At 43.3% G+C, this 19468-nt stretch overlaps 5 protein-coding genes across 5 annotated transcripts; 3 read left to right on the top strand and 2 right to left on the bottom strand.

Annotated features, from left to right (window-relative positions):
* Positions 1–3919: 3919 nt before the first annotated feature.
* On the top strand, positions 3920–7138 carry LOC131293949 (solute carrier family 28 member 3-like). The gene is made up of 7 exons (XM_058321997.1): positions 3920–3964; positions 4046–4099; positions 5049–5268; positions 5350–5527; positions 5610–6389; positions 6456–6783; positions 6857–7138. The coding sequence occupies exons 1-7, from the start codon at positions 3920–3922 to the stop codon at positions 7136–7138; spliced, it is 1887 nt and encodes a 628-aa protein (XP_058177980.1).
* A 1430-nt stretch (positions 7139–8568) lies between these two features.
* Positions 8569–10685, top strand: LOC131293948 (solute carrier family 28 member 3-like). The gene is made up of 6 exons (XM_058321996.1): positions 8569–8619; positions 8727–8880; positions 8942–9893; positions 9969–10296; positions 10363–10543; positions 10609–10685. The coding sequence occupies exons 1-6, from the start codon at positions 8569–8571 to the stop codon at positions 10683–10685; spliced, it is 1743 nt and encodes a 580-aa protein (XP_058177979.1).
* A 300-nt stretch (positions 10686–10985) lies between these two features.
* On the bottom strand, positions 10986–12316 carry LOC131294961 (ceramide-1-phosphate transfer protein). The gene is made up of 3 exons (XM_058323015.1): positions 11975–12316; positions 11686–11897; positions 10986–11541 (listed from the first exon to the last, which is right to left on the bottom strand). The coding sequence occupies exons 1-3, from the start codon at positions 12088–12090 to the stop codon at positions 11246–11248; spliced, it is 624 nt and encodes a 207-aa protein (XP_058178998.1). The 5' UTR covers positions 12091–12316; the 3' UTR covers positions 10986–11245.
* Positions 12317–13489: 1173 nt separating this feature from the next.
* Positions 13490–15164, top strand: LOC131293716 (large ribosomal subunit protein eL14). The gene is made up of 4 exons (XM_058321789.1): positions 13490–13512; positions 13891–13992; positions 14277–14471; positions 14801–15164. Exons 1-4 carry the CDS (start codon positions 13510–13512, stop codon positions 15014–15016), a joined length of 516 nt encoding a protein of 171 aa, XP_058177772.1. The 5' UTR covers positions 13490–13509; the 3' UTR covers positions 15017–15164.
* A 271-nt stretch (positions 15165–15435) lies between these two features.
* LOC131293947 (cytochrome P450 302a1, mitochondrial) lies at positions 15436–17513 on the bottom strand. Its single transcript, XM_058321995.1, has 7 exons — positions 17428–17513; positions 17277–17359; positions 16957–17200; positions 16655–16881; positions 16073–16591; positions 15678–16000; positions 15436–15594 (listed from the first exon to the last, which is right to left on the bottom strand). Exons 1-7 carry the CDS (start codon positions 17511–17513, stop codon positions 15478–15480), a joined length of 1599 nt encoding a protein of 532 aa, XP_058177978.1. The 3' UTR covers positions 15436–15477.
* Positions 17514–19468: the final 1955 nt, after the last annotated feature.

The raw sequence follows: 19468 nt of genomic DNA, 5'->3' as shown, positions 1-19468 counted from the left end.
GAGCGTACGTTAATCGGGGCACCAGCTACGGGTGCCAGAGATGCTGAACTCCTTAGTAGTATTGTACTTAAGTTGCTTTACGTAGGCTAACCCTGTTATACGCGTTAGTCTTTTACACATAAGAGAGCACCACTGGACTCAGTTCAGCAGGATAAGCATCATCTCAAAACGCATTCGTACCGCTCCAAGTGCAACATTGATTGAATGCGAATGACGATCGCCTTACACGCTTCTAACTTTCAATCAGGTTAACTTTACACATAGGCTGGATAAGATGAAAAACAAAACCCGGGCTCTGCCTGACCGAACGACTGACCTACTGAAAACTTTCGAGGGGACGGACGACGCGATCGGCTGCATCTGGTCGCACCAAAACGTAACCTGGTAACAATCGTGTAAATATTCATTTCTCATCTATTTTGCTTAGTACTTTGTGTCACTGAGCACGCCGTCGGCTTCAATTTGCTGCCCACGTATGTGCCTAGTTGTATTATTTATTGTACTGAAAGGCCCTCACTGTTTCCGACTATTACAAACTTGGATTTTCCTCACTTTCGCACAGTAACTTTGTGTTTTTCCTAATATGGCCGTCTAATTTTGGCCACCATCGAAACTCTTTCTCATACCAAACGAAACGAACTGATATCAAAAACTGATTTCGAACGGCTCCATCAATGTATCTTCATTACTGTTTCTGCTTAAAAATAATGGAGTCCCGGGGCTACTTCGGGGCGAATTACCGACGCATGGATTGAACAACCTGTAAATATCTGAAGTGAAGGAATCAGCCATTAATCACGTTTATTTTCTGTTACGGAAAAATGACCTGTAAGAATTACTTTTATTTCTATAAAATGTATGCTATTTCGTGTAATAGTACGATTGTTAAGTACTGATGCGTAGATGTGTAAGAGAAAGAGACAAGGCGGGAGTGAGGAAAGATGAAAGGATTTATTGAATCGCTCAAATGCCGCTGTTAATGGCAAAACGTAAGTTGTGTTTAACATTAAGAAACTGACAAAATAAAGATTTCAAATCAACAGTAAATTATGATTTATGAAATTATTAATTATGATTTAAAATTGTAAGATAACTCCGAATCCTTTCAATAACTAACTCAACAGTTAACTCATACCATAACTCAATCATTCAAGTAACATTTAAAATAGATGTTTCTTCGATTCTTGTCGGCAGTACCTATTTATGAAAACAGATTTTTTTTAATGGACATGTAACTCCATTATGGAAGAAGAAGGTTTGCGAGAGGGTATAGTATCTTGAAAGGCTCATCAATAAAACAGCTATTTCAATTTCAATATTTAACCTATTTAATTCGCTATTAATTCCAAATAGTTGTTGATTTGATCAACGAAACAAGTTGGAGTAATAATCAGTTCGACTATCCTCATAAATTTATCACAAATTGTTTGATGGTACAGTTTGGTTCCCCCTCCTTTGGTGGCTTACACTTACTAAATACTATTTATCTAAGATTGTTTATTCAACAGATTCGTTTTTGGTCTAATGAATCAGTGGTTTCCCAACATGAGCGGTACAAATCGATATTTTAACTGTATATGCAGTCATCACTGGACTTTTAACTCGGATCGTTTATCGGTTTCGGAAGTAGTTTCGTCAGGTCGAGACCGGTCAGCGGTTGTAATGTCAACTAAGCAGTAAGTAAGATTAACTGGATATTTTACATTTCCATTTGTTTGATATAAATTGTGTGAGTGAAATGCTAGAGAATACATAAATTAATATTAACTTAACAGGCTAACAAGAACACAGGTAGACACTAGGGGAACGCAATTGAGAAATGTAAATGTTATAGTCAAATGGACCGCATATGCAGTGAAAGATGCAGGGAAGATGGGAAGTAAACCACGTTTCTAATACGTTTTAAAAAATAAACATCCTGTAGGGACTCATACCGATAATATATGCCCACGTCATTGAGTGTTGAACTTTAATCTGTAAAATTTTTAATCACCATATTATTGTCATGTGGCCACTTTTCAAATGAAATCAACACTTATTTATAACCGTATTCTAGGCTACTCTCTCATAACAGAGAAATAGATCCTATTGATATCTGGATAAGATTATTTGTCCAACCGGTGCGATATCGAAACACTTTTTACGAAAAGTTAGACGTACGAGCAGGATGTCGAATATTTCGTGAATGTATCATAGGCAGTACCGCCTCCAAAGTAATGAGGCTGTTTGCCTTGAATGTCGCGTGGTTTTTGAGTGGCACAATGAGCTTATCATTGATAAGACAACAAAAATCTGTCGTCGGACTCCATTGATAAATGATCCGGATATTACGGTGCATTTGAAGCTCTAGGGGGGGCCAACGGTGTACAGCGGCAGCTTGGTTTGAGCCATTCGGCAGAGCAAGACAAAGCCCTTATCACCTGAAGTGGCCGGGCGCATGAGTGGAGCGCGGTGGGTTCTCAGATAATTTCTTACGGATGGGTTATCGGGCATGCCGCTGGAGGCTTCGAGGGTAGTAGAAGGGCTTTCGAAGGTGTTGCTGGCTATTGATATGATACGCGACTATCTACAGCCGCAGTCGATTCAATAGAGTTCGCAGGGTTGTAAAGGAATATTTGAACCGCCATACAGCTCAGTCCGATGGTCAGTTTGCTTGCAACCGGTGCTCGATTAGGACGGTTTGGTCAGAGCTTGGTACCTCCGACAAGCCTACGGATTGGTGAGTAAAATCGTTAGTGTATGGGTGTTGCAACGCAAGCGTGCCAGTAGTGATGTAGAAGGTCAGGTGCGTCATTGAACCGTGGCGCAAATATCTGAAATCAAAATATGCGATAAACGAGTACTACCGTGTGAACGCTGCGCCCAGCTCTTTAGTGTATATGTTTATCGGTTTGTGTTCGTGTTGTGTTTGTTTACGATGTGAATTTGAGGCATAACATGATGCTCCAAACAGCTGGCAGCTGTTCTGAAGGACAGGGAAAGGAATAGCCATATCCAGAAACGTTACCAGGCTTAATTTTGTAACTATTTAGAGAGAAAATTACCACGTGAATACTCCAGCCAAAAAGCACTCCATCGTATCTAAGATTCAGCCGGCGCATGCCAAATATTGGAGCACATCCAATACATCATTGTCAATGGCGTGGCGCATGATAATGAACAAGTAGCAGGTGATGTGTGATGTGAAGTTGGGGTACTACTTCAAGTCCACTATCCTCATCCCAGTCCAACATCAGTGCCATCCGATTTAGATAGGTTTTTCCATGACTAAACAGGCAGCATAATTACACGTGGTACGATTCCTCCCACGCAGTCACGTTCGAGTATCGTGAAGTATCGGCATTTTTTCTCGTTAGCCCTTGAACCAGTTCGGAATGGACTGCAGACCTAAGGGCACGTACCGACGACCAGGAGAACATTTTGTCCCGCCCAGTTCTGCAATCTATCATCGTAAAACTCGTTTTGTAAACGAAAAGTAATAAGTGAAAGTAACTGGATAAGTTATTTCATGCGTAATTCACGCATTACGCGCCATTCTGCAACGTTTCAACTCAGTGATTCGGTTGGAAGTTTTAACCATTCGTGAACGGTGACAATAAAAGATTGTGAAATGAAGCCATACTTGAACGACACCTTGACAGTGAATGAAACAAAACAAGAAAAACCCACTTGAACCATCATTCAATTGAAACTGAACTAACCAAAGATATGGATTGAACTTTACGCGGAGTGATAACAACGGTTCCAAACGTCCGTGTTTGCTAATGAATTGCGTTTGTTTATAGGTTTTACCCGATTTCCAATTTAGTGTTCACCATGCAATAATAGGCTGTGTGATGACCGCTGAGGTTTTATAGAGCGATCGGTAAAGGGCACTGTGTTGAGATATTACGTCCTGGTTCGGTAGAGACATTTCACGATGAGTGGCATACAAAATGAAGCATTCCTAACAACGGAACAGGAGGTGGGTGTATAGACTTTGTTCCCAGTTTAAACAATTCCCTATTTTAAATCGGTTCCCAAACGTGTATTTTTATTTTAACAGGATGGTAACACACTTACGAAACGCAAGTCCAACGGTTTCACGACGATCGTGGAGGTATGTACTGTCTGTTTAAGACTCTACGCCAGTGATGTCAAACTCGTTTCACCTTGCGGGCCGCATTTCCTCCCAAAATAGGTTCGCGGGCCGCATTTTCTCCCGAAATAGGCTCGCGGGCCAAACCATATAATTGTTTGGAGTGATAAAAATACGTTCTTATCAATGTGGTTTTATCTTAACAGTCAATCAAGTTTTACATTTTCACATTTTTTCATATTATATTACTTCTTTTAAAATTTACAAATTTTGAGTAAAAGAGAGGGTTTGTTGCTCAATCGTTTTCCAAATTCGAATTCAAAGCAAGTTTATTGAAATATATGTTGCAGTTCAACACTATTGTGTATTTTGTTAATGATTTTAGAAAAGTAAAGGTATATAATTACAATAGCTAACTTATTGCTCCGCATCTGTTATTTTGTTTGGAATGGTCTTGTAGTTCATCACGTTTGTTTTCTATAAACACTATTTATCCACTTGTCTAGAAAAATGTGTGTAAAACCTTCGTTCAGTTCTCTTGCAATTCGCAGTTCGTGAAAAAATTTACATTAAATATTTTGGTATTTGCTATAAGCCAATACTCAAGGATCCAAACTTTCGATGTAATGTTTCAAAGGGGTCGCGGGCCGCACCCAATGTTCTTGCGGGCCGCATGTGGCCCGCGGGCCGCATGTTTGACATCCCTGCTCTACGCTGTTATGGGCTGTTAAGTCATAAACTCCAAACAATACGTTTTGCGTTGTTGTTTTTCTGTTACCCTTATCTTGAGACGGTAGTAGAAGAGATCTATTGCACTGTTATCGTCTTTCTTTTTATTTGCAATCATTAACTCGTTATCGCGGCTGCACTCGTACTCGTCCCCGGTCGTCATGATAGACCTTTGCCAAAAGCTCAATGTTCTGCCGAGCCCCAATTATACGTACAGCTAAGCATGGTTGTGTAATCGTAGGGAATGCCAGCGATGTCGTACCAAAATGATGATGGGCCTGTCTCACCGCAGGACAGTTCGATGGCGAAGCAAACAGCGGGACCAACAGAGACACTCTACGACAGACTCAGCGGGGCCATCGGGCGCCACAAGAAACACATCCAATTGGGCGTGTACATCATACTCAACGTCATCGTTATCGTGTACTTCGGTTTTGCCACCAATTATTATTTGGAGTATGGTAAGTTGATCGATGGGCTTCTTGTGTGAGGCCGGTTTTTGGAGGATTAAATGGTCAACATTGGATTTCGGTACCCTCCAGAGCAAGATGACTGCGGTATGCAATGGTGCACCGGATATGGAATGTTGGTGCTGCTCATCGGTTTTGTCTACTTGGGACTGCTGTACTACTATGTGGTAAAGCCGTTGCTTGGGAGCCATTTTAGGAGCTTTATTATACAACCTACAACCAGGGTAGTGACTCGTTTTTCCAAATTATGGTATGTGTTAGCAATGTGTGACTTTAAAAGCTCGGTTTAAGAACATATACAATACTGTTAAATTTAACATATTTCACTTCAGGTATGTTCGAGTAGGAGTGGTGTGCTTAGTACTAGTCGGGTTCGGTGTATTCGTGTATTTTGAAACGCGCGATCAAACCGAACGCCTGATATCCCTGGCCGGAATGGCCTTCCTGATGGTGATATCTGCCCTGCTGTCCAAGCACCCGACTAAAATAAACTTCCGTCCGGTCGTGCTTGGCGTGGTTTTCCAGTTTCTACTCGGATTGTTCTGCATTCGCTGGGAAGTTGGTCGTAGCATCTTCTCCTGCGTCGGCAACAAAGTGGCGACGTTCCTGAACTACACCGCCGCCGGGGCCTCGTTCGTGTACGGATCCGTGCTGGTCGGTGGGGGCGAGAATGAGTACGCAATCTTCGCGTTCTCCGTCCTGTCTGTGATATACTTCTTCAGCTTTTGCATCTCGATCCTGTACTACCTGGGCGCGATGCAGTGGGTCGTGCTGAAGCTGGGCTGGATCTTGCAATCGATCCTTGGTACAACGGTGTGCGAGAGTGTGATTGCGGCGGCAAACATCTTCCTTGGCATGAGCGAATCACCGCTGCTTATTCGGCCGTACCTGAAGGACTTGACCCACTCAGAGATTCATTCGATCATGACGTCTGGTTTTGCGACCGTCTCGGGTACGGTGCTTGCGGCGTACATTTCGTTCGGTGCAAACCCGGCCCACCTGATCACGGCCAGCGTAATGGCCGCACCGGGGGCCCTTTGTTTCGCCAAAATGATCTACCCGGAGACGGAGGAAAGTAAAACCCGCTCGGACAACATACAGATGGAAGAATCGTAAGTAGCACCAGGAATGAGAAAGCTACGAGTTGATTTTCATTGCTTCCCTATCCTTCCGTACAGCACTGACTCGTCTATATTAGATGCGGCTAGCAACGGTGCCAGTGCTGCCACTCCACTCGTTCTCGGTATTATTGCCAACCTCATAGCGTTCGTGGCATTTGTTGCGTTCATCAACGGCATGCTGTCCTGGTTCGGTTGGCGTGTCGGCTGGGAGGACATATCGTTGGAGATGATTTTCGGTGCCATCTTCCGGCCGCTGGCGTTCGTCATGGGTGTCCCGTGGGACGACAGCTACTACGTGGGCAAAGTGATCGGCATCAAAATGATCGTCAACGAGTTCGTCGCCTTTGAACGGTTAGGGGAGTTCATCAAAGAGAATGCAATTACGGTAAGTGTGGCAATTGGAATAGTTTTAGCTAATTGCGGTGGCTGAAAATTTGTCTCTATTCTCTCCCTTCTAGCCACGTTCGGCCGCGATCGCGACGTATGCCGTCTGTGGATTCGCAAATCCTAGTTCGATGGGAATCATGATTGGCACGATGAGTGCTATGGCACCTGACAAGCGTTACATCATCACATCCGTCGCCGTAAGGGCCTTTTTAACCGGTTCCATTGTCTGCTTCATGACGGCTAGCATCGGTGGGTTGCTAATGGATGATACGATTTTCAACAATTTCGGCCGCGCCATGGAACCATTGGTGGTGAACGGAACGGCAGGGGAATCCCTTCTTCTTAGCCATTAACTATGTTAGAGTGTAGTGCGATGAAATAGAGGTAACGAATAAAATACGAGATAATAAATGCCATCAGTATTAAATTGATCGTATTATATTTACTTAAAATCGTTTTTATAAAAATGTCGTTTTTGTTAGAAGTATGTTTTTGTTAGCAAGAAAGAAAATTGTGAGAGTGAAAAAATTAAGCATGTTTGAGATTTGTTTTCTTTTTAGGTAATGCGTTGAATTTATTCCCTTCCTTCTTATAGTTTCGTTGGTCATTTTTCGGTCTAATCTGTATGAATGGACTGAGTACGAAAACGGCAAAAAAGGAGTTTTATTTAGAAGATTTTTATTTAGAAAACCACAAAGAACCAGACTCATATACGGGGCCAACACGTGGCGTTGAAAACACGTGGCACTTGAAGTTAAAAGGCGGGAAAAACAATCAATGAAATGAAGCAATCCATGAAATATTTCAAGTTATCGTCCAACGGTTCATTCAATTCAGAGCGGTAATAATATTTTACAAACCGTTGAAAACTCTAGGAAAAAGGTCGTTTGAATCAGCTTTTTATTTTTCTCTTGTACAATTGTTATTGGTTAACTCATCATGCATTTCTTTCCGTTATCTTTATACAACCCTTACAGTTTCGCAGAAAGCTATTAAAGGGATGGCCGCGATAAAATGATGAAACCAAGAAGATTACCGAAACAAACATCATTCCCCAAGCCACACGCCAAATGAGATGCAAGCTTGCAGTGTTGTTCTACCGTTTAGAAGAAAAAGACAAACTGTGTTCGGTTGAAAATTTGAAATACCTACTACACGAGACACATAAGAAATTGCTGTCGCACCATGCAAGCGTTAGTTCATTCATTCATTCGTGCTAGCCTTTATAAAAGCATCACGGAGCGCGATCGAGGCCGCAGTTGAATGGCACACTTGCCGGCACGTTAGGTAGACAGAAACTTGTTTCAGTGATGCGTGTAAATCCCCAACTTTGTCGTAGGTTGTGTGATGGTTTTAGATGACGTTTTGGGGCTTTTTACCATCTCCACTCGTTGCTCAAACACAGGTTACAGCTGCGTGAGCCATTCGGCCAGCAGTGTTTCGCTGGGACGTTTTCGAAAGAGTGTCAGTGCATAAAACGGATGTGAAGTTTCATTTAAAAAAAGCATAAAATACACATAAAAGTTCGCGTTGAAAAATAATTGCTGTGAATACTGAGCACGTCTCTAGAACATTCAAGTTATTGCACGTTTGGAAATGTTAAGCGATAGTTTTGTAAATATGCACGCCACTGCACGGTAGTAGAGAGTGGATACTAACAATAACAAAACTCCCCCAGTGCATCCGGGTCTTGAATAGTGGTTGAAGAATGTGATGTTTAACTTATAAACTGTGATATCAATCATTTTCGAGAACTGTTTACAACTCATACGGTTTACACAACATGGCACTGAACGAAAAATACATCCACAGCACGGAAGATGCTCAACCCTCTGTAAGGTTCGCGACAGAATCAACGGTATGAAACACGATCTTATAAGATACTTCTCCATCGTTTCAGCAGGTTAAGTGACAAGTTTGTTTGATTTGGAATTCCCACAGGAAGCAATAGCGTTATCTAACCTCGACGAAAGCGAATCACAGCCACGTGGAGAGAATAAACCTTCCAGCATCAGGCGATACGGAACGATCACGGCGATAAATGGCACCGTTACAGTATTTTTTGCGTTCGCTACCCACCATTACATTTATCTTGGTAAAGCCCACACTCCGTTGTCCTTGAAAAGGCCTTGTAATTATTTTTTATTCTATTGCAGAAAAAGACTGCAGCACCAACTGTACTATGCAGTGGTGTGATGGATACGGCATGCTGGTTCTTCTGCTGGCATTTGTCTACTCGGGGCTGCTGTATTTTTGGTTGATCAAGCCAAGAATGGGATCCACAGTCAGCAGGTTTTTGTCTCCTACAAAAACAACCTTATCGAACATATTCCATAAGAAGACGACAAAAGCGATCGTGGGCGCGATCGTGCTGCTCGGTTTCGCGCTATTCCTTTACTTTGACTCCCGCCATGATGCGTCCCGGCTGATGTCCCTAACAGGGATGGTTGTTTTGCTTGGCCTTTCTTTCCTGTGTTCGAAGCACCCGAAAAGGATCAACTATCGGCCTGTTTTTATTGGTCTGCTCGTACAGGCTCTGCTTGGTCTGTTATGCATCCGCTGGGATGTGGGACGAAGCATTTTTGCCTGCATCGGAGCGAAAGTGGACACATTCCTGCACTACTCGTCAATCGGAGCCTCGTTTGTCTATGGCGATGCGCTCATCAACAAGTACTCGGTGTTTGCGTTCTCCGTGCTAAGCGTCATATATTTCTTCAGTTTCTTCATCTCCATTCTGTACTATGTCGGGGCGATGCAATGGTTCGTGTTGAAGCTTGGCTGGATTCTGCAGTCCATCATGGACACGACCGTTTGTGAAAGCATCATGGCTGCGTCGAACATTTTCCTCGGCATGAGTGAATCACCGCTGATGATCAAACCTTATGTGAAGGACCTTACGCACTCGGAGCTTCATGTCATCATGGCGTCAGGGTTTGCGACCGTCTCGGGGACGGTGCTGGCCGCGTACATTTCCTTTGGCGCCAGCCCAGGACATCTCATTACGGCCAGCGTTATTTCGGCGCCGGCCGTTCTTTGTGTGTCGAAGATCATCTATCCGGAAGTGGAGGAAAGCAAAACAAGCACGGATAATATTCAAATGGAGCAATCGTAAGCATCTCTTGGGTATTAGTGATATTTTAAAACTTTCATTAAGTTACATTTTAATTTTCTATGTATTAACAGAACAGACACCTCCATTGTCGATGCTGCTTGCAACGGGGCAAATGCAGCCACCTCATTGATCCTTGGCATCATCGCGAATCTGATTGCGTTCGTCGCGTTCGTGGCGTTTGTTAATGGCCTGCTCGGCTGGTTGGGTATGCTGGTCGGCATAGAGGATGTATCGCTTGAGTGGTTCTGCGGGCATATTTTTCGCCCGCTTGCGTTCGTGATGGGAGTTTCGTGGAAGGACAGCGAGCACGTCGGTAAAATCATTGGCATCAAAACGGTTGTGAACGAATTCGTTGCCTATCAGCAACTGGGAGCCCTGATGAAAAATCAAACCGTAACGGTGAGCAGTAAATTGACGACAAACAAGCCCAATTACTCATTACTGTTGTTTTCCTCCTTTGATTAGAGCCGTTCCTCTACGATCGCAACGTACGCCATTTGTGGCTTTGCCAATCCAAGCTCACTGGGCATAATGATAGGAGCTCTTAGTGCAATGGCTCCATCACGACGAAGTGCCATCACATCCGTTTCTTTCCGTTCTTTTATTGCTGGTTCGATCGCTTGTTTCATGACAGCGTGTATTGCTGGTATGTATGCAATGCCTTAGACATAAGATATATTCACAGTAACAACGTACTGTTGTGTCTTCCAGGTCTATTGATTGATGATTCACAATCTATAGCGATGCAGGAACAGACACTAGGAGCACCGGCTAATTTAACATTCTAGTATGAATAAATTTAAATGGCGGTTTATATATTGTCACGACGTTGTTCAATTTATTTGCCAACAAGCAAACCATTACAATTGTTCTTATTACTTTTTCTGTCTTAAGCGGGTGTGGAATGTAGGGCATCTAAGCGGTCTTTATCGTTGACTATTCTAATGTCCTTAAGATTCTTGCTTAATATGTTTCTTTTTTTGTGTAAGTAAATTGAGCAAGTGATATTACAACGATGCACCTTTTTTTAGCAACAATATCTTAAGCACTGTTTTGCGACAAATCGGTCCGGCAAATTCAGCATATTTTTCGTGAATTCTGTCCACAAAAGAATATCATATTCCTATGCTCTAAGCATTACTCTTCAGCTATTTGATTGGTATTTTGTTTAACGTCGGGGGGTTTTAAAGCAGGTCAATACAACATGTACAATACTTTATGTTACAACATTGACTAACTTAAATCGACAATTGTAAAACAAGTTAAAAGCGCGTAAAACAAAACGTACCCACTAAGCGTAATCTTAACATTTGTTGTCGATCCGATCCGAACCAGAAAAAGAAACCGTTCATGGCAACCCGTGCAGGTCGTACTTGGTGTAGAGATCTTGAGTGCGATTGTATACGTCCCGTGTAACGGATAGCATGTCCGGCAACAGTTTTATCGCGATGGTTGCATCCATGCATACCTTATCTAACAGTTGGTCCCGATTTGGAAGAGCGTACATTGCAACGTTGGCGCCTTTCCGTATGAGCCATGGATGAAATTGAGCAAGGGTATCATTGTAAGCGGCCTGGCAAACTCCGTTGGTTTTTCCATCCCCATCGAGTTCGCCTAGGCGCCTCAAAAACTCCTGTATAAAATCTGTAACAACGAGAGAATAATTATCGCTAATTGATATCACAGCAGTGATGCGATGCAGCCAACGTGGCTCATGACGATAGCTTTTAATGGAACACGTTAGCACGATAAGATAATTCACAAGTACGTGGAAGCGAATGCACTTACCCAAACCACGGTGAAGCCGTAGCAGTGTTCGGCTGCCGGATACGTAGTCTTTTTTGCTGAGCAAATTCGATTCCCGTTCGTACTCCATCATCGTCCGGATCGTGAGAAAACTTTCGGCATTTTCCTTCGCACGCAGCTTTTCCAGGATCTCTACCTTCTCCTTGACGTCACTGCTCACGAATCCGAACACCGTTCCCATGAGCTGAAAAAATCTGGCGCGAACGACCAAAACAGAACAGAACCCATCATTGATCGAGGCAGTTTGGAAGGGGGAAAGATGCTGATTTACTTATATAATTCCTTGAACGCCTCCAGATATTGGTCCACGTAGACATCGTCATCTCCCGTGAGGCTTTCTGTGAACTTTTCGTGCACCTTATGAAGATCAAACTTTTCCGTCGACATTGTTCCGATGCGTGAAAAATCAAGGCTACGGTGGTCCGAAAGAAAAACGAACGTTCCACGAAGCAGCTGAGTTGAGCAGATATGTTGTTGATACGAGATAAATTACGTGCAGAATCTAGCTACCGGTGCTATCGTCAGCAGCGTCTCGCAATCGTCCACACACTAAACACAAAGATCCTCTTTCGGCTAAGTTTTGCTTTGTTGGTCGAGACAATTTACTACAATGTTTTTTTGTTGTTGTTGTTTTTGTTCTTATTCGGTTCTGCCATCAGCTGTTTGTTGCTGGCAGAATCGGGATTCGGAAGATTCGAAGATTCGATCCCTAGACGGATTCTAAAGATTCGAATCCCATTTGACAGATTCTAAAGATTCGAATCCTATCTGACGGATTCTAAAGATTTGATTCGATTAGGATTCGAATCAGATTTGATTGATTTGGGACTCGATTTGATTCGATTCTGACTTGATCCAAAACTGTTTGAATCGACTCACAATGATTTGAGTCGAATTAGTCACATAACTAGTCGATCTAGAGACAATGTAATTGATTTAAGTATACTCAAATCGAACGCTGGGTAGAATATCCAATGGACATCAATGGATCCATCACTCAATGTATTGAGGTTTTTGCGTAATTTGCAAGTTGAGCTCTAGAAAAATTCCTGGAACCAATTTTTTACAAACAAATACAGTAGAATGTCTATTATCTGAGTTGTTCTACCCAACCAAACCTATTTCATCAGGACCAGACTATTTTTATCGGATTCTGAATGGGATTCTGGGGATTTAGATTAGGACACACAATTTATGAAACATTTTTACAGCAAAACTTAACTTTTGAATCGACCAATTTTCATATGAATAAATTCGAAACGAAACACTTTATCTTTTATTTTGATCACGAATAGGCTTTGATTATAAAAATCACCCCAGCCAGCAATATCTGTCAATTTTTGGTGACGGTCCGCAATCGGGTCTAACGGAAGCACGGATTTTCCTTCTACTCGCCCTCGCCTATGTTTTTGACAGATAATGCTGGCTGGGACTACCTTATTTGTGGGAACATGAGTTTATAATCACAGTTTACGGAGTTTTGTCAAACGTTCCTTTAGTTTACAACACATGTTTCAATACTTCGTTACCAGCGAAAATACTAAAAAGGCCTTTTAAAAACGTTTTCCCGTACGTGTTTAACCACTTAATTGCAATGTATTTAAAATATTTACCAATATTTTTGTATCAAATTCAGTAATGAGTCTCGAAGTTTGTTGAATTTTAAAAATTTATCAATTTTCTAAAAGCCCTTTCTGGAAGCAAGTTTTCGGGGTTCAAGAAAGTGCCACCTCTAATCACATCAATCTGACAGCCATTATTTTCCTGCGATTATAGGACCGCTGTCAACGTTCTTTCCGGTTCAAGATGGTAAGCTGTGATGTTCTGTTTCTCTGCTGCTCCTCCGAGAATTGTCGTAGAAAATGGTGAAGTTACGCGCTGTTACTCAAGGAATGTGCAATACCATACAGAAAAATGATATTGCCGGTGAAGTTGACTTCAGTGGCGTTGGTGGGCTGTGAATATCGGTCAATATTACAGGAAACCGCAAGCCCTGTGCCACATGTTTATCTGTCAATTGTTCGCGTTGCTTTTGGGAACGCTTACCCTACCACCAGCCCATGGGGAAGTGTGAAAGCCGAATCGGGTTTGCAATTAACTTCACCGTTTTCTAACGACATCGGCTTCGAGCGGATTGATGCGAACCCTTGTCAACAACGTACTAAAGTTTTCTTCACTTGATTGTAGCCGTTCAAAAGGTTTGTGGAAACTGGCCGCGTCGCCAAGTGCGCCGTTGGAAAGTACAAGGGACGTCTAGTATGCATCGTCAACGTGATTGATCAAAATCGGGTAAGTGTTGTGCCAATCGTCTTCGGATGACTCTCATTTTAGCCGTCCACCTAAAAGGCAGGAGCGAATAAAATACAAACCTTCGCTTCAGTGATGATGTTTTCTACGGAAAACTATTATTATCTTAGGAAGAGCCGTCCGATTACAAACTGAAGAATTCTTCCAAAATCTGAAGCCTTCGCGTTAAAATGAAACGAGTTATTTGAGACGTTCTTGATTGCTGTAGCGCTGTACTAATGTTGTTCGTCGTTCATCCATTTCCATTCACCGTCATCTGGATGTAGGTACTGATTGATGGCCCCACCAGCGGTGTACCACGGCAGCAGTACTCTGTGAACCATCTGCATCTGACGAAGTTCCGTGTCCGCTTCCCGTTCACCGCTAGGACACATAGTGTCCGTAAAGCTCTTGAGGACTTGAAGATCAAGGAGAAATTTAATGAGACGAGATGGCAAGAACGTGCGGTCGCCAAGTATAAGGTGGGTATCTCAAGTGCATCCGTATGTCCATCGTGCAATATCCGGTTTTATCCTCCACCGATTTGTATGGCTCGAAAAATTCGTGAATCTGATCCATAACCGTGATGAACCCTCTTAACTAAACACATGATAGGAAATGCCGGCTGATACAAATATGAAGCTAACTACTGTTCTGAAATAGGAAAAAGGATTCAATCAATCTTTCGAGTGTAAAACAATTGGGTAGAATTGCAAAATTGCGCGATCGGCGAGATAAAACACCGGCGCCTTTAACGTATTTACTACTTGTCAGTATCTTTAACGTTGTTACCTTCTTTGCTTCTGTGTAGCGTTTCCACATGAACGATTTCGATCGGTTCAAGCTCCGCCTGGCCCGCAGCGAACGCAACCGCATCGTGACCGCGCAGTACAAGAAGTTGAAGCGCGAGGTTGTCAGCAACGGTATGCTGTTCGGCAAGCCTGTCAAGGGCACCAAACCGCTGCCCAAGCGACGCAACCGTGTGTCGAAGAAGGATGACAAGAAGAAGGTTGCGGCCAAGAAGTGAGCGGTTAAAGGGGAATGCTGAGCGTCGTCGGGTGTGTGTTTCCATCGACTCCAGGTGGGGAATATATAATTATTAAAACCGTTCAGACTAAAATCAACACAAAAGCGTGGAACATTCTGTGGAGAAAGTAAAGAAAGAACACACAACACGTTTGGTCTCGGTTTTCTTTATTTTCGGATGGCGGCTCGTTCAAAAAGCAGGTTGACGATCAATTTGTAGATATGGCATAAATATTGTTCTATTTATTTTAAAGCAAATTGATCTAAAGCTATCGTTCTTAATCGTCTCAGTTTATTATGAGGTTTTCTCGTATTCTTTCTTTAAATAGCAAATGGTTTAAAATTCCTCTGTAGGCTATTTAACTTTTACCATTCATAATTTAATTTTGTAATTTATCAAATCCGTTTACTATGCTTGCATTGCATCGTATCATAACATTGAAATAGATTTTCTTCCCATGTTTATTTTGGTCTCGGCTTGAATCGAAGCTTAATGGGTTGGTCTGGTTGATTAATAAGTTTCGTCTTCACGTCCATTGGAACGGTGCCGGCCCATTCAATTTCGAAAGAACGCACTAGCTGTAACGAAAAGAAATATTGATGGAGAAATTTGGTAAATGGGAAGTTCGTCTCAATCGGTAGCGGTGTTGATGGTTGGTTACCCTTAGCAATAACACTAGCATGCTCTGCTCGACAAGTCTACGTGCAATACATGATCGCATTCCGTGCCCGAACGGAAGCACCAGGTATGGGTTCACAGGTTCCCTCGTTTCGCGAACCCAACGTTCCGGGATGAACTTATCCGCGTCGCGAAAAAATGTCTCTTGCCGGCAGGAAATCATATTCTGCGTTACAACCACCGTTCCACGCGGTACTTGATATCCTCCGAGAACGTGATCACGGTTCAGGATCCGCCCGACGCCGACCGAGATGGGATTGAGTCGAAATGTTTCCTTTAGCACCGCCCGGCAGTATGACGCTTCCGCTTGATCGAATAGGGTAAATTTTGTTTGAAGTTGTTTGGTGTGAAAGTATCCTGTCATTCGAATTTACTTACAACCCAACGCGGCAGCTCCAATTCGATTATCGCGTGGATCGGGTAAGATTGCTTTCGCCTCCTGATAAAGTCGTTCCTGGACGGTGCTTGCGTGCCGTCCGAGATGGTACAGCGCAAAGGCGATGGTATAGCTGCTTGTATGAACCCCCGCGAGCAACAAATCGGCTGCCATGCCAATGATATCGTTTAGCTCCAGGTTCGGATTGCGCAAATATTCTTCCATCAGCGACTTGGAACCATGTTCGCCACTGGCCAAACGTTGCTGATCTTCGTCGAAGTACAGCAGCTTCTCCGAAACGAGCTCGACGGCCGTCTTCTCCATGAATTCCTGCGCTTTACGCAAACGTCTGTAGGTGGGCGTTTCGAAGTAGCGCCACAGCTGGAAGCCCTGATCAGTTGGAAGGATACAGGAGTTGGTCGTTTCAGCCGATTCCATCAGACGGCTCGACAGTGAGTTTGGTTCCATTTGCTCCTCAGAGAAGCTATTGAGCCGCACGTCAAAGGCCAGCAAGCATATCACTGCAACGGAAAAGAAGGTAATTTTTCGAGCGATTCAACATTCGAATAAAGCCACCTTCGTACATTCCAGGTTTAAGCGAGAGATGGCCGGCATAAAATTTTCCATCAAGACACCGTCTGCATTGTCATCGTTTTGGGTGGTTTGGGCCGAATCTTTCAGCATTTTTTGGGTCCGTATCACGAACTCCCTGGTAATCTTGTCGGTGGCAGGTAGAAAGTTTCGTACGCTTTGCGGAGAGCTAAGCCCCTTTTGAAGTTCTGATCTGATTTTCCACCATTCTATTCCATTCCTTAAAACAAACATCGAAAAACGAAACTCCATCTTAAATTAAACTTTCATGCCTTTCAATTATCCTTGAACATACGTCGGCAAAAGTCCCGCCGTTCGGTACACATTCGGACGATCCTTTCGATACTTTTCCAGTGCGGTATGACTACGACGCGATGGATAAATGCCGGGTGTGCGATCGTCCAGGATGGTGGCTATATCGGCTGGATCGTACAGCCAAACTATATCCTGCCCAGGAACCATCGTTTCTCTAACGATCGAGCCATACTGGGCGTACTTATCCTCCCCGGAACGGTGCAGTTCGTCGAAGCTGTAGCGTCCTGCGCATGGGCAATTCGATTTTAATGTAAGTTTCGTGGTTTGCGAACTGTAAGCCATTACAAGATTTATGCTCACCAATCCCTGGCAGGTATTGATACAGGTTACCCAAACCGAGTGGGCCTCTTGGTCCAGGCATTTCATCGAATCCTTTGACACCCCTGAAATGAGCGTTTAACCAAACTCTATTACCAAATGTTCGAGCTTGAAGGCCCTGTTTTCTGCATACCGGACGCTGCCGGAGGAAAGTTGACATTTTTGTACGACCGGCGATCGGAGCAGCTTGGTGATCGCACGTCCTCGGGGAAGATTCATTGTTATTGCACAATGTGAGGTCTCTCTACTAGATCGACACGGGAAAAGTACTGATCACCGGTCGGGCCCTGCCGGTTCACTGAAAGATCCAACGTAGCGATAATCGGTGCCAGTCACAAGCCTGGAAAGCAAATAAGATCGTCTCTCAACGCCTATGCATTCGGTAAATGTCCGATTGATCAGTTGATTAGCCCTTCGACCGCACGCACACTAATGTTCGACCCGAAATCTGTGTGATCCACATTGCCTACGTCCGCATCCAGCGGATCCAATAGCGCGAAATGTGCGTTCGATGCTTTCAACAATTTCAAATATAAAACTAACAATTGGATTCTAACCAGTTTCTATGTTAGTTTATCGATTGATTTCACATTTCAGTTTCTCTCCGTAGTACCGGCATTATGTTATGTTTATTGTTGATCTCTCCACCATGCGAGCACGTAACGCATTGTAAGCGTTTTTATACAGCCAGCTCCAAACTGACCGCGAATGTCTTACACGCACACCACAGCAACGATCTTCGGTGCGATCTATCGGTAGAGTCCGCGGGTTGGCGGTGGAATGCATTGCTAGGCGCACGCATTTGACTGACCTTGAATAATAACATATGAGTCAAAACATTCGTGAGCAAGATCCAAGAAAAGCGAAACGCGCCCCTCGGGAGAGAGAGAACACCACGATCATATGATCGCCATTTGTAGGACAGAGGAGGGAGAGTTTGTTGCTATTGTGGACGGAAGCAGAGAAAAATTGTCTTGGCTTAACTGTTCCTGTTGTGACGATGATCAGGAGAGGGAGGAGGAGGTGGATGTGTTAATAGCCAAACAATTTGATGAAGTTATTTTACGAACAACGTGACAGAGTTCCGGATCGTTGATATTTGCATATCATGTAGGTGGCAATAAACCACATTTGTTTAAAGATCAATTTTAATGAATTGGGTCAAGAATGAAGCAGTTCTGCTTATCGATATTGTATTTCGCGAAAACGTGGTTATTGTAAAGGTAAAAGAGAGGAGATTGTAATAATTTTTAAATGGATGAAAGGGGCATAATTTTGCAAGAAACAATTTAGTCTAATTTTAAGATGTACAGTTTTATGATAACCTTGCATAAGTTCAACGCACATGTACTCTTAATCTATGTGGCTTCTTTACAAATTGTATTTCTTTTCCGGTCATGTTGAACTTTGATAATGCAGAGTGGTAGGATCGAATATTGTAGAAGAAGTGGCCGTAAGTCGTATGAGTTGTTAAACATATTTCGACTGAATTTAGTATTAATTAGCCTTAACATTTTTTTACCTTCGCTTGGGTGAATTGTGCGCATTGATTACCCATTGACAGTTAAAAAACACTCCATTAGTGCATGGCTATCTTTAAAAATTAAACACATTTACTTGCATACAAGTTGTAAATCCATGTTCTCAAGTCACCATTTTCTAGTGAACACATTTACACTAAAATTTAATTAATTCTTCTACCACAATCGCCCATCGCTCGGTATCTCCATGGCTGGTGTTTCGGGTGCCCGGACCTTCTCCTCCAGCGCGTAGCAATCAACGGTACACAGCACATACTGATTCACTTCCACCGGTTGCTCTCCTCCAGTAAGTCCATCCACTTCATCGTCGTTCAGCTTGCCAAATTTGTTGTCCGTTCGCTTGAAAGTGTGAACAAACCGTACCGAACCACGCTGCTTGGTTTGACGATATGGTGATGTTCCTTGCGTGGTATGGTGACTTTCCTTCGCTTTCAGCACAGGATATGGCTCCATGCCGCGGACAAGGATTACCTGCGACTGCGTAGACAACACGTTTGAGGTTTCCTTCCTGTCCTGAGCTCCCCGTAAATCGACTAGCGCTGGTTCGTCGTAAGCCTCCCTGGGAACAGACGGCACAGTTTGCAATGGTGCTTTGGGTTGGGTTTTGAGGAACTCCAGCGGGAGACAATCTGG

Source organism: Anopheles ziemanni, chromosome 2 (genome assembly GCF_943734765.1).
Source record: "Anopheles ziemanni chromosome 2, idAnoZiCoDA_A2_x.2, whole genome shotgun sequence".
Classification (NCBI taxonomy): domain Eukaryota; kingdom Metazoa; phylum Arthropoda; class Insecta; order Diptera; family Culicidae; genus Anopheles; species Anopheles ziemanni.
Note: the sequence above shows the minus strand (reverse complement) of the source record. Positions and strands in the feature narration are given on the sequence as shown.